At 43.6% G+C, this 14,968-nt stretch overlaps 1 protein-coding gene across 1 annotated transcript in view; it reads left to right on the top strand.

Moving 5' to 3' along the window:
- Positions 1-2,117: 2,117 nt before the first annotated feature.
- The window catches only part of fbxo41 (F-box protein 41), a gene marked incomplete at its 5' end in the record, with an annotated part of 71,593 nt that continues 58,742 nt past the window's right edge, over positions 2,118-14,968 (top strand). The window contains 2 exons of the mRNA XM_084155058.1: positions 2,118-2,714; positions 4,906-5,135. Of these exons, the coding sequence (XP_084011184.1) occupies positions 2,118-2,714; positions 4,906-5,135 (827 nt within the window). The remainder of the gene's footprint in view (positions 2,715-4,905; positions 5,136-14,968) is intronic.

Raw genomic sequence — 14,968 nt, 5'->3', positions numbered from 1 at the left:
GGGGAGCCTCTTAAAGAAGAAGTTACAGGTCTGTGAGAGCCAGAAAACTTGCTTGTTTGTAGGTGACCAAATACTTATTTTCCACCATAATTTGCAAATAAATTCATTAAAAATCCTACAATGTGATTTTCTGGATTTTCTTTTCTCAATTTGTCTGTCATAGTTGACGTGTACCTATGATGAAAATTACAGGCCTCTCTCATCTTTTTAAGTGGGAGAACTTGCACAATTGGTGGCTGACTAAATACTTTTTTTCCCCACTGTAAAGCCTTTTGCGTTGTTGGCAGTAGGTGCACTTGATTTGAAAGTGTTGCCATTTTGAACCATTTTATGTGTCTGAAGGTAGAACTACGCCTACCCGGCAGGCGCAGAGAGCAAATCAAGTGCACCTATAAGCCTACAGCTGGCCAATCGGGTATCTGCAGTTTCCTCGAGCCATAGACTGTAAAAAGAACCCTTGATTTGCAAAGTAAAGTTGATACTGTGAGATTACAAAACGTTTAAAACCATGACGAGAGAGACTCAATGAATACAGCAAAGAGCTGCTGTTTTTGAGTAGGTTCATGTTTAAGTTGTTATTCAGCACTGTCAACACTTTTGTAAGCCATAAAATGCGCATTCTCCCTAATGCGTTTGTCTATCACTCCGTGTGTAGCCAGTAGTGATGGGTCGTTCGAACAAACAGCTCTTTTTGGTCAACGTCGAATCCCATATGTGAAAGATATTAATTTGACTCCCTGATTTGGATACTTTTACTAATGTTTTTTTAGCTCCAGACATCTTATCTGCAGATAAATTATAAAAACATTCTCTGAAGATGGTAATTCCTCAGTGCAGGAACAATCTAGTGAGAAGAGAGCCTCAGTGTTTTAGGCTTTAAATTAGAGATTGACTATTTTTTTTAATGGTTTTAGTTCAATTTATAAGCATAACTGAACCAAGAGCCGTTTGAGAGCGAAATGAACGGCACTTTTAGGTGAACGGAGCCAAATGATCTGGGTCACAGAAAATACTTGTTATGCCCATCACTAGCAGTTGATGTGATGACTGTCTTGTGGGTTGACAGAAATACTTTCCTCAATCTTCTCAATTAAATGTTAACTGCAAAGTAGGCTTACCTGGCAGAAGTATATCATTTGTATCTATTTGTTATTTGCCAACTTTGCCATGAAATGAGCAGCAGCAGTACAGAACCATAGCTAGACCTGCACATTAGATGCGCAATTAAAGGGCCAGATGCACAATTAAAGGGGAATTACACTCCAATCTAAATGTGTTCGTTTTCTTCCAGACCTAAACATATTTCTGTCTTCTGATGTGATTTAAGCAATGACATCGACTCCGAACATCCAATTTCATTGTTTCTCTATTAACAATTGTAATGTTGAGTAAAAATTAATCATCTAAAACCAGGAAAAATACATCTGAGAACATAATTTGGGAAAAAAATCACTGATTTAGAGTTTTTTTTTATTAACCATTATTTTACCAGGTATATTGACAGAAAACAGTGCACTACTTTCTCTTGTACACTAAGGACCTGGGGAAGAGTTGCAGGGGAGAGGAGAAGAGAAGAATGTGCCTATTTGAAACCTATAAATAAATAGTAGCTTGCGACGTGTTTCATTTTTTAAATGTAGCTCTCATGCTAGAAAAGGCTGAGACCCCTGCAGTAGTTGCTCACTTGTTTTTAGTTATTGCAATAGCATTGTGCACCATACATTCAAAGCAAAAAAATTGTTGTCTATAAATGCAAATAATGTCTAAACTCTCTTTCTCTGTTTCTTTCAGGGCCAAAGGTAATGGTGAGACAGAAGTAACGGAGAAAAGAGGAACAAATCAACAACCTAGGAAGATTCTGAGTCTGTGTGGGTTTGTGTGTGTGTGTGTGTCAGACTTCCATTATGCATGAATGGCCTTTGGTCTTCTTCTCGCCTCCCTCGGACATCCCTCTTCCTTCTCGCCCTCATCTAACTCCCACCTCCACCCTCATCTCACCACCACCATTTTTGCACCATGAGAGGATCCGCCCGGTACTTGGCGAGTAGTAAGCTCGCGGCGTGTTAGCGCCGCTGAGCCCTGTGCCGTGTGAGGGCCCCCCGCCGGCCTCTCGTGGAATGGCTTCTCTGGACCTGCCCTACCGCTGTCCTCGTTGCGGGGAGCACAAGCGCTTCCGATCGCTGTCCTCCCTCCGCGCCCACCTGGAGTACAACCACACCTACGAGACGCTCTACGTGCTCTCCAAGTCCAACAGCGTGTGCGACGCCGCTGCGCTACTCCCCCTGGTGGCCGACGGAGACCTTCTCCTTGCTCCTTCTGTTGCCAGCGGCAACCGCAACAACAACATTAACGACCCCTTCGACGGTCTTCAACTCCGGTCTTCCGCCTTCAGGGACTTCAAGGAGCGCCGCTTCCCGTGCCGCGAGCTTCCCTGCCCGGACGACCTCGGCGGTTTATCCACAACGTCCAACGCCGCGGCTCGCTACATCCCCAATGTAGATTTCCCCCTGGGGGAGATCTTTGTGAAGAAAGCCATGAGCTCCGCCGGTGACCACCACGGTTCGCACGGCAACCAAAGCACGGCCGTGGCAGTGGCGGCGAATGTGGCGGCGAGCGCGGTCGAAGCGGCCTATGAGGAGGGCCTGGCCAGGCTGAAGGCAAGGGCCTTTGAGCGTCTGGAGCTGGACGAGAGGCTTGAGAAACTCTCAGAGGAGGTAATGGTAGTAATCTAAGTTTTTCTTTATTTCAGTGTTTCCCAAACCTCTCCTTGAGTACTCCGAGCCATTCCACTTATTCAATGTATACCAGTACTATCACACCTAATTCATTTGGTGAACTAGTCACCAAGCCCACTAAGCTCATTAATTGAATCAGGCTAGTTCTGGAATACTACTATGTGGAATGGCTGAGAATACTCAAGAAGAGGTTTGGGAAACACTGATTATTTAATTTCATCCCACCACGCCTCTTTGGAAGAGAAAAGTTTACAAATATATATTTTTTGTATTTTCTCCCCTTTTACCAGATTTGTTGACTGTATTTTACATACACTACCGGTCAAAAGTTTTAGAACACCTACTCATTCAAGGGTTTTTCTTTATTTTTACTATTTTCTACATTGTAGAATAATAGTGAAGACATCAAAACTATGAAATAACACATATGGAATCATGTAGTAACCAAAAAAAGTGTTAAACAAAGCAAAATATATTTTAGATTTTAGATTCTTCAAAGTAGCCACCCTTTGCCTTGATGACAGCTTTGCACACTCTTGGCATTCTCTCAACCAGCTTCACAAGGAATGCTTTTCCAACAGTCTTGAAGGAGTTCCCACATATGCTGAGCACTTGTTGGCTTCTTTTGCTTCACTCTGCGGTCCAACTCATCCCAAACCATCTCTTTAATTGGATCCCCATTAGCTGTTGCAAAAGCAGCAGCTACTCTTCCTGGGGTCCACACAAACATGAAACACGACATAATACAGAACATTAATAGGCAAGAACTGCTCAAGGACAGAACTACATACACATTTTTTAAAGGCACACGTAGCCTACATATCAATACATACACACAAAATATCTAGTTCCAATTGGGTTGAGGTCAGGTGATTGTGGAGGCCAGATCATCTGATGCAGCACTCCATCACTCTCCTTCTTGGTCAAATAGCCCTTACACATCCTGGAGGTGTGTTGGGTCATTGTCCTGTTGGAAAACAAATAATAGTCCCACTAAGTGCAAACCAGATGGGATGGCGTATTGCTGCAGAATGCTGTGGTAGCCATGCTGGTTAAGTGTGCCTTGAATTCTAAATAAATCACTGACAGTGTCACCAGCAAAGCACCCCCACACCATAACACCTCCTCCTCCATTATTCACGGTGGGAACCACACATGCGGAGATCATCCGTTCACCTACTCTGTGTCTCAGAAAGACACGGCGGTTGGAACCAAAAATCTCAACTTTGGACTCCAGACCAAAGGACAGATTTCCACCGGTCTAATGTCCATTGCTCGTGTTTCTTGGCCCAAGCAAGTATCTTCTTCTTATTGGTGTCCTTTTGTAGTGGTTTCTTTGCAGCAATTTGACCATGAAGGCCTGATTCACGCAGTCTCCTCTGAACAGTTGATGTTGAGATGTGTCTGTTACTTGAACTCTGTGAAGCATTTATTTGGGCTGCAATTTCTGAGGCTGGTAAGTCTAACGAACTTATCCTCTGCAGCAGAGGTAACTCTGGGTCTTCCTTTCCTGTGGCGGTCCTCATGAGAGCCAGTTTCATCATAGTGCTTGATGGTTTTTGTGACTGCACTTGAAGAAACTTTCAAAGTTCTTGAGATTTTCCGCATTGACTTACCTTCATGTCTTAAAGTAATGATGGACTGTCGTTTCTCTTTGCTTATTTGAACTCTTCTTCCCATAATATGGACTTGGTATTTTACCAAATAGAGCTGTCTTCTGTATACCACCCCTACCTTGTCACAACACAACTGATTGGCTCAAACACATGAAGAAGGAAAGAAATTTCACAAATTAACTTTTAACAAGGCATACCTGCTAATTGAAATGCATTCCAGTTGCCTACCTCATGAAGATGGTTGAGAGAATGCCAAGAGTGTGCAAAGCTGTCATCAAGGCAAAGGGTGGCTACTTTGAAGAATTTCAAATATAAAATATATTTTGATTTGTTGAACACTTTTTTGGTTACTACATGATTCCATATGTGTTATTTCATAGTTCTGATGTCTTCACTATTATTCTACAATGTAGAAAATAGTAAAAATAAAGAGAAACCCTGGAATGAGAACGTGTGTCCAAACTTTTGTCTGGTACTGTATGTACTAAGAAACTCAAATAAAAAGAACTTCCCATCGCCACTGGACTGGAACCAAAATCCCTCCTCCATTGCAGGTGGAGCAGAAGATAGCTGCACGAGTGGGCCGGCTGCAGGCGGAGCTGGAGAGGAAGAGCGGCGAGCTAGAGCGGGCCAAGCAGGAGAGCGAGCGGCTGGGCCAGGAGAAACAGGACCTAGAGGACAAGGCGTCGGAGCTCTCCCGCCAGGTGGACGTTTCTGTGGAGATGCTGGCCAACCTCAAGCAGGACTTGGTCAGCAAGGAGGAGGAGCTCACCAACAAACAACAGTGAGTCAGACAATATGGCAGTTTACCTTTACTATATAGGCCTAGTGTAGCTGTACTGTTACAACCAGTAGGATAGGGGTGTGCCGATCTGGCCATACTTGTAATCGCAGTTGATAGTCAGATCGGATGGTACTCGTGATCGGAAAAAAATGAAGTGTTTTAATATGTCTAAGTAGATGTTGGCAAAATACCTCATCTCCCTGCAGGTTTCTAGACCAAAAAAACTGCAGGTTAGGAGCAGCGTGCTGAGGCGTGTGTGTTCTCAACTTGCAGCAGGCCGGGCAAAAAAAGTTTGCTGTCACTCAGTCAGAATGTGCATCGGCGGTTCATCTTTTTTTCCCTACCCACGGCCCGCTTGATAGATATTATGCACATTGATAGCTTGCTAGTTAGCAAACGTCCTCGCCATTTGATTTATCATAGTAGCAGGCAAACAGGAGGCAGCAGCGATCTCACATGTTTCAGTCTAATCATTTAGGAGGAGAAGTGATCAGGTGAAGCGAGTGGACGGAGAAATACAGCTTCACTCTATCTAATCAGAGCATCAGGATCAACGTACAGCCCGCCCTTCTCTTTACAGACTGGCAAACTAGCCAGTTGAGTTATTTAGACAATGTAGCACCTTGCACTTGATTGAAAGTTGAGCGCTGCCACCCAAATTTAATTTAATTTTTAGATCACAGATAATTACAATAAATACTCTGATCATAATCATATCAGGAAAATTGCCCATATCTGTTAAGATACTCGTTTTGTCTGATGATAGAGGCCTACTCTAAACCTTTAACGTACAGTATATACCTACAGTAGTTCTTTACTGTTCCAGGTCAGTCGGACATTATACTGTACAGGTTTAGCTTTACAGTATATTCTTAGTGGCTGTGATATCCACGTGTGAGTTTGTGTTTATCTGGATCCTTGTGGATAAGTGAGCCAATATACAGACGCTGTTGTTGTGCCACATACAGAGACGGTTTGGACCCTGGTTTTGGACCCTGGTTTTCCAGCCAAACAGTCAGGAGGCATCACGTTGTTTGACTTTAATTTTCCATAACTCCATGTGTGAATGTGTGTTTGCCTGGACCCTTGTGGATAACTCACAGCTGATGATTGCTGCTGGGTGCTTTGCTCTCTCTCACAGTTCACACGGTTGTCCACAGCTGTGTCAGTGTTACTGACGCATGGCTGAACTCTTTGGGTAAACAGAACAGTGACCCTGACATGGATTGTACAACGCCTTTCTCTCTCTCTTCCCTCTCTTTCTCTTACCCTCCTCTCTCTCTCTCTCTCTCTCTCACTCACTCGCTCTCACTCTCTCTCGCTCTCTCTCTTCCCTCTCTTTCTCTTACCCTCCTCTCTCTCTCTCTCTCTCTCTCTCTCTCTCTCGCTCTCTCTCTCTTACCCTCCTTTCTCACTCTCTCTCTCTTACCCTCCTCTCTCTTTCTCTCTCTCCCTCTCTCTCCCCCTCCATCTCTCCCTGTCCATCCACACACACACTTTCACTCTCTTTTGATGGTGTGATTCTCTGTGGACATCCGGTCCTCCAGATGTGGCCTGGCTGCCGTCTCCATAACTCTCAGTGCCTGGAGCGTGCCTATTGGCTGCTGTCTCCATGTCACTCAGTGCCTCAGCGTGCTCATTGGCCAGTCAGGCTGAAGGGTGGCTTGGACAGCAACATCTGGCCAATAGTAGACAATCTGGACCAGTATCACAAGGGCTCAAACCACCTGGCCTACTGTGTTTGGGGCAGCTTCAACAAGGCATAGTCATTACACTTCATTCATTCAGGGTGAATGGGGAATATGAGAATAGCTGGCACACTTTATTGTGGTGGTTCAGTTTAGGGATTGTTTGATGTGAGTGAGTAAGATTGTCTCACTCAGATGGATTACATATTCACTCATCGGATGGTTCTATAATGATTTATAGTTTAAAAACATACGAATGAGCTTGTTAAACCAACATTTAAAGTGGGCTATTTTTGCAGAAACAGATATTGTCTCTCTAGTTAGCAGGAAGCAGATTGTGCAGTCAACCTTTCTACCTGTTCTTGATAAGGGTTAAACTATTTATCAAAGTGCAGCTGCCTCTACTCCTAAACCCCTGGATGTCGTTTTTCATAGCGCCCTTCGTTTAATCACAGGAGACATTTTTATTACTCATCACTGTATTCTTTACCAAAAGATTGGTGGGACCCATCTCGTCCAAAAAGTTGACTCAAGTTTGCCAAAAAGCACCTGGATGATCATCAAGACTCTTGGAAGAACGTTCTATGGACAGATGATTCAAAAGTATAACTTTTTGGACGACATGGTTCCAGTAATGCCTGGCGAAAACCAAACTCTGCATTCCACAGTAAGAACATCATATCAAAGGTCAAGCATGGTGGTGGTGGTGTGATGGTTTGGGGATGCTTTGCTGCCTCAGGACCTGGATGACTTGCCTTAATAGAAGGAACCATGAATTCTGCTCTGTATCAGAGAATTCTACAGGAGAATGTCAGACCATCCGTCTGTGAGCTGAAGCTGAAGCGCAGCTGGGTCATGCAGCAAGACAATGATCCAAAACACACAATCAAGTCTACATGAAAATTGCTAAAAAGCAACAAATTGAAGTTTTGGAATGGCCTAGTCAAAATCCAGACCTAATCCCAATTGAGATGTTGTGGCAGGACTTGAAACGAGCAGTTCATGCTTGAAAACCCACACGTCACTGAGTTAAAGCAGTTCTGCATGGAAGAGAGGGCCAAAATTCCTCCACAGCGACGTGAGAGACTGATCAACAACTACAGGAAGCATTTGGTTGGAGTTATTGCAGCTAAAGGTGGCACAACCAGTTATTGAGTGTAAGGGGGCAATTACTTTTTCACACAGGGGAATTGGTTGTTGCATAACTTTGTTTATGAAATAAATATGTAATTGTTGTGTTATTTGTTCACTTATGTTCCCTTTATCTAATATTAGGTTTTGGTTGGAAATCTGATAACATTCAGTATCACAAATATGCAAAAGTAGAGAAAATTAGAAAGGGGGCAAATACTTTTTCATAGCACTGTATGTTTTGTCTGTGCAATATGTGTTGTGCTGTATTTTATTTGTTTTATATTGTATTTGATTGATGTATTTTATGAAATTGTATATGCAAGGCTCCCACGTAAGAGACACCGGTCTCAATGGTGACTCCCTGATTAAATAAAGGTAAATGAAAATGATTGGCATTGTTAGTTTAGCTCAGCTAGCATTAGTGATGCATTGGGACATTAATAGAAGAAGCACATTAGAGCGTCATTGCACAGTGTAGGATGTTAAAGCAACCCCTTCCTTTTATTGTCTGTCCTTATCCTTACCGCTCCCTGACTCCTCCTATGACTCAGCAGTTAGTCTGCTTATCAGGGCTAGATAATACGTCGGCTGTCTGCAGACAGACAGACGAATAGATACTGTCCAGAGCAAGGCCTGGGATGTCATCATAGCCACATTACTGCCATAGCACAGGGCATACCAATACTAACCTGCACTCACACACAGTTTTAATGTCCAAACAATTGATTCCCATTCAAAATCCTATTTTCCCTAACCCTAAACCTAACCCCTAAGCCTAAAATAGCCTTTTTCCTTGTGGGGACCCGCGAAATGTCTCCGAATGTTCCTTCTTTTACTATCCTTGTGAGGGCTTCTGGTCCCCACAAGGATAGTAAAACCAAAAACACACACACACACACACACACACACACACAGCCTGCCAGCGTCAGTATATGAGAGCAGAGGCCCAAGGCCAACATCTCAGGCATTATGAGATGGGACTATCCCAGCACAGTGGTAATAACACTCAATTTTGTATTCATTACCTGTATTTATCTTGGTTTATCTTGGTTGAGATACTACCAGTATCTCTCTTTCAAGATCTTGTTGTTTCAGCCTCCTTATTTTGATGCATGCATTAACTTGATTGGATAAAGTGTGTCTGCCAAATGACTATGTTGTCATTGTAAGAGTGAGGAATATCCTGTCGCTAAGGCAGCCTCTACGAAGGTCATAGACAAAACTACCATTTGTCTGAGTTGTTTTGACTTTCTCAGCTATGCCAAAGACATTGGTTGTGTACCAAATGGCACCCTATTCCCTGTACCAAATGGCACCCTATTCCCTATGTACTGAACTACTTTTGACAAGGTCCCCTATTTCATACATAATGCACAACTTTTTTGACCAGAGCCCTATGGTCCTTGTTCAAAAGTAGTGTACTACATAGGGACAAGGGTGCCATTTGAGATGCCACCATTGGCTCTCCTTGCTTGGAAGAAAAGCTGGCAACTCAACAGTGAGGTCTTTCTGACTCTGAAATGTATGCTAGCTGCAGAGATGGAAAAAGTAAATCACAGACTGTGAATGTTCAGGCTAAGCCGCAAAGATGACTTAGCAGTGTGGTTGATGACGGCTAAAAGATGGCCGCTGCGTCTTCTCAGCATGATGGGAGATGTACATGTTGTCGTTTTAAATGATAATTTTATGATATATTTTTGAACGGTCTAGTGTCTTGGAAAATGTGCTTTAGCCCATGGTTTCCATATAATATAATAAAATATATGGGCCTAATATAAGTGTTATTATTAGATGTTATTCGATCTCCTTGTCAAGGGAAGGTATCATTTTCTAGCAACCACGACTGCTATGGTGACATTCAATAAGAACTCTACCATTATAATGTAGAATAGGCAAGCAGAGAAAGTAAACCTCTTTACTTCCTCAACACAGTCAGACACTATAGGCCTAAATAGGGTATTTTAGACTAATTTGCGATAGCATAAATCATTTCAGGGATACGCAACTACAGTTTTGCCTCAGGACAAAAAGCCATCCCAGTCATTTAAACATTTCATCAAGGTTCTAATAGTGTGTGTGTGCGCTGATAGACTCACAGCTCGGAATTGAAAACCTAGGCATATATATTTTTTCTCTTAAGATGCTCCCTGCCATAATTACACACACACACACACACACACACACACACACACACACACACACACACACATATACATATATATATATATATATATATATATATATATATATATATATATATATATATATAGTACCAGTCGAAAGTTAGACACACCTACTCATTCAAGGGTTTTTATTTATTTTTACTATTTTCTACATTGTAGAATAATAGTGAAGACATCAATACTATGAAATAACACATATGGAATCATGTTGTAACCAAAAAAGTGTTAAACAAATCAAAATATATTTTATATTTGAGATTCTTCAAAGTAGCCACCCATTGCCTTGATGACAGCTTTGCACACTCTTGGCATTCTCTCAACCAACTTCATGAGGTAGTCACCTGGAATACATTTCAATTAACAGGTGTGCCTTCTTAAAAGTTAATTTGTGGAATTTCTTCCCTTCTTAATGCATTTGAGCCAATCAGTTGTGTTGTGACAAGGTAGGGATGGTATACAGAAGATAGCCCTATTTGGTAAAAGACCAAGTCCATATTATGGCAAGAACAGCTCAAATAAGCAAAGTGAAACGACAGTCCATCATTGCTTTAACACATGAAGGTCAGTCACAAAAACCATCAAGCGCTATGATGAAACCGGCTCTCATGAGGACCGCCACAGGAATGGAAGACCCAGAGTCACCTCTGCTGTAGAGGATAAGTTCATTAGAGTTACCAGCCTCAGAAATTGCAGCCCAAATAAATGCTTCACAGAGTTCAAGTTAGACACATCTCAACATCAACTGATCAGAGGAGACTGCGTGAATCAGGCCTTCATGGTCAAATTGCTGCAAAGAAACCACTACAAAAGGACACCAATAATAAGAAGAGACTTGCTTGAGCCAAGAAACACAAGCAATCAACATTAGACCGGTGGAAATGTGTCCAAATTGGAGATTTTTGGTTCCAACCGCCATGTCTTTGTGAGATGTGTTGTGGGTGAACGGATGATCTCCGCATGTGTATTTCCCACCATAAAGCATGGAGGAGGAGGTGTTATGGTATTAGAATTCAAGGCACACTTAACCAGCATGGCTACCACAGCATTCTGCAGCGATATGCCATCACATTTGGTTTGGGCTTAGTGGGACTATCATTTGTTTTTCAACAGGACAATGACCCAACACACCTCCAGGCTGTGTAAGGGCTATTTTACCAAGAAGGAGATTGATGGAATGCTGCATCAGATGACCTGGCCTCCACAATCCCCCGACCTCAACCAAATTGAGATGGTTTGGGATGAGTCGGACCACAGAGTGAAGGAAAAGCAGCCAACAAGTGCTCAGCATATGTGGGAACTCCTTCAAGACTTTTGGAAAAGCATTCCAGGTTAAGCTGGTTGAGAGAATGCCAAGAGTATGCAAAGCTGTCATCAAGGCAAAGGGTGGCTATTTGAAGAATCTCAAATATAACATATATTTTGATTTGTTTATCCCTCTTTGGTTACTACATGATTCCATATGTGTTATTTCATAGTTTTGATGTCTTCACTATTATTCTACAACGTAGATATAAAGAAAAACCCTGAATGAGTAGGTCTTCTAAAACTTTTGACTGGGTGTGTGTGTGTGTGTGTGTGTGTGTGTGTGTGTGTGTGTGTGTGTGTGTGTGTGTGTGTGTGTGTGTGTGTGTGTGTGTGTGTGTGTGTGTGTGTGTGTGTGTGTGTGTGTGTGTGTGTGTGTGTGTGTGTGTGTGTGTGTGTGTATATACAGTGAGGGGAAAAAAGTATTTGATCCGCTGCTGATTTTGTACGTTTGCCCACTGACAAAGAAATGATCAGTCTATCATTTTAATGTTAGGTTTATTTGAACAGTGAGAGACAGAATAACAACAACAAAAATCCAGAAAAATGCATGTAAAAAATGTGAGGGAATTTTAATGAGGGAAATAAGTATTTCACCCCCTCTCAATCAGAAAGATTTCTGGCTCCCAGGTGTCTTTTAACAGGTAATGAGCTGAGATTAGGAGCACACTCTTAAAGGGAGTGCTCCTAATCTTAGCTTGTTACCTGTATAAAAGACACCTGTCCACAGAAGCAATCAGTGAATCAGATTCCAAACTCTCCACCATGGCCAAGACCAAAGAGCTCTCCAAGGATGTCAGGGACAAGATTGTAGACCTACACAAGGCTGGAATGGGCTACAAGACCATTGCCAAGCAGCTTGGTGAGAAGGTGACAACAGTTGGTGCGATTATTCGCAAATGGAAGAAACACAAAAGAGGGTCAATCTCCCTCGGCCTGGGGCTCCATGCCAGATCTCACCTCGTCGAGTTGCAATGATCATGAGAACGGTGAGGAATCAGCCCAGAACTACACGGGAGGATCTTGTCAATGATCTCAAGGCAGCTGGGACCATAGTCACCAAGAAAACAATTGGTAACAAACTACGCCGTGAAGGACTGAAATCCTGCAGCACCCCCAGGGTCCCCCTGCTCAAGAAAGCACAGGCCCGTCTGAAGTTTTCCAATGAACATCTGAATGATTCAGAGGAGAACTGGGTGAAAGTGTTGTGGTCAAATGAGACCAAAATGGAGCTCTTTGGCATCAACTCAACTCGCCGTGTTTGGAGGAGGAGGAATGCTGCCTATGACCCCAAGAACACCATCCCCACCGTCAAACATGGAGGTGGAAACATTATGTTTTGGGGGTGTTTTTCTGCTAAGGGGACAGGACAACTTCACCGCATCAAAGGGACGATGGACGGGGCCATGTACCGTCAAATCTTGGGTGAGAACCTCCCTCAGCCAGGGCATTGAAAATGGGTTGTGGATGGGTATTCCAGCGTGACAATGACCCAAAACACACGGCCAAGTCAACAAAGGAGTGGCTCAAGAAGAAGCACATTAAGGTCCTGGAGTGGCCTAGCCAGTCTCCAGACCTTAATCCCATAGAAAATCCTGGAGGGAGCTGAAGGTTCGAGTTGCCAAATGTCAGGCTCGAAACCTTAATGACTTGGAGAAGATCTGCAAAGAAGAGTGGGACAAAATCCCTCCTGAGATGTGTGCAAACCTGTTGGCCAACTACAAGAAACGTCTGACCTCTGTGATTGCCAACAAGAGTTTTGCCACCAAGTACTAAGTCATGTTTTGCAGAGGGGTCAAATACTTATTTCTCTCATTAAAATGCAAATCAATGTATAACATTTTTGACATGCGTTTTTCTGGATTTTGTTGTTGTTATTCTGTCTCTCACTGTTCAAATAAACCTACCATTAAAATTATAGACTGATCATGTCTTTGTCAGTGGGCAAACGTACAAAATCAGCAGGGGATCAAATACTTTTTTCCCTCACTGTATGTATATACACTGCTCAAAAAAATAAAGGGAACACTTAAACAACATATCCTAGATCTGAATGAATGAAATAATCTTATTAAATACTTTTTTCTTTACATAGTTGAATGTGCTGACAACAAAATCACACAATAATTATCAATGGAAATCAAATGTATCAACCCATGGAGGTCTGGATTTGGAGTCACCCTCAAAATTAAAGTGGAAAACCACACTACAGGCTGATCCAACTTTGATGTAATGTCCTTAAAACAAGTCAAAATGAGGCTCAGTAGTGTGTGTGGCCTCCACGTGCCTGTATGACCTCCCTACAACGCCTGGGCATGTTCCTGATGAGGTGGCGGATGTTCTCCTGAGGGATCTCCTCCCAGACCTGGACTAAAGCATCCGCCAACTCCTGGACAGTCTGTGGTGCAACGTGGCGTTGGTGGATGGAGCGAGACATGATGTCCCAGATGTGCTCAATTGGATTCAGGTCTGGGGAACGGGTGGGCCAGTCCATAGCATCAATGCCTTCCTCTTACAGGAACTGCTGACACACTCCAGCCACATGAGGTCTAGCATTGTCTTGCATTAGGAGGAACCCAGGGCCAACCGCACCAGCATATGGTCTCACAAGGGGTCTGAGGATCTCATCTCGGTACCTAATGGCAGTCAGGCTACCTCTGGCGAGCACATGGAGGGGTGTGCGGCCCCCCAAAGAAATGCCACCCCACACCATGACTGACCCACCGCCAAACCGGTCATGCTGGAGGATGTTGCAGGCAGCAGAAAGTTCTCCACGGCGTCTCCAGACTCTGTCACGTCTGTCACATGTGCTCAGTGTGAACCTGCTTTCATCTGTGAAGAGCACAGGGCGCCAGTTGCAAATTTGCCAATCTTGGTGTTCTCTGGCAAATGCCAAACGTCCTGCACGGTGTTGGGCTGTAAGCACAACCCCCACCTGTGGATGTCGGGCCCTCATACCACCCTCATGGAGTCTGTTTCTGACCGTTTGAGCAGACACATGCACATTTGTGGCCTGCTGGATGTCATTTTGCAGGGCTCTGGCAGTGCTCCTCCTGCTCCTCCTTGCACAAAGGCGGAGGTAGCGGACCTGCTGCTGGGTTGTTGCCCTCCTACGGCCTTCTCCACGTCTCCTGATGTACTGGCCTGTCTTCTGGTAGCGCCTCCATGCTCTGGACACTACGTTGACAGACACAGCAAAACTTCTTGCCACAGCTCGCATTGATGTGCCATCCTGGATGAGCTGCACTACCTGAGCCACTTGTGTGGGTTGTAGACTCCGTCTCATGCTACCACTAGAGTGAAAGCACCGCCAGCATTCAAAAGTGACCAAAACATCAGCCAGGAAGCATAGGAATTGAGAAGTGGTCTGTGGTCACCACCTGCAGAACAACTTCTTTATTGGTGGTGTCTTGCTAATTGCCTATAATTTCCACCTGTTGTCTATTCCATTTGCACAACAGCATGTGAAATTTATTGTCAATCAGTGTTGCTTCCTAAGTGGACAGATTGATTTCACAGAAGTGTG

The sequence above is a fragment of the Coregonus lavaretus genome (genome assembly GCF_964263955.1).
Source record: "Coregonus lavaretus genome assembly, chromosome: 38".
Taxonomy (NCBI): Eukaryota; Metazoa; Chordata; class Actinopteri; order Salmoniformes; family Salmonidae; genus Coregonus; species Coregonus lavaretus.
Note: the sequence above shows the minus strand (reverse complement) of the source record. Positions and strands in the feature narration are given on the sequence as shown.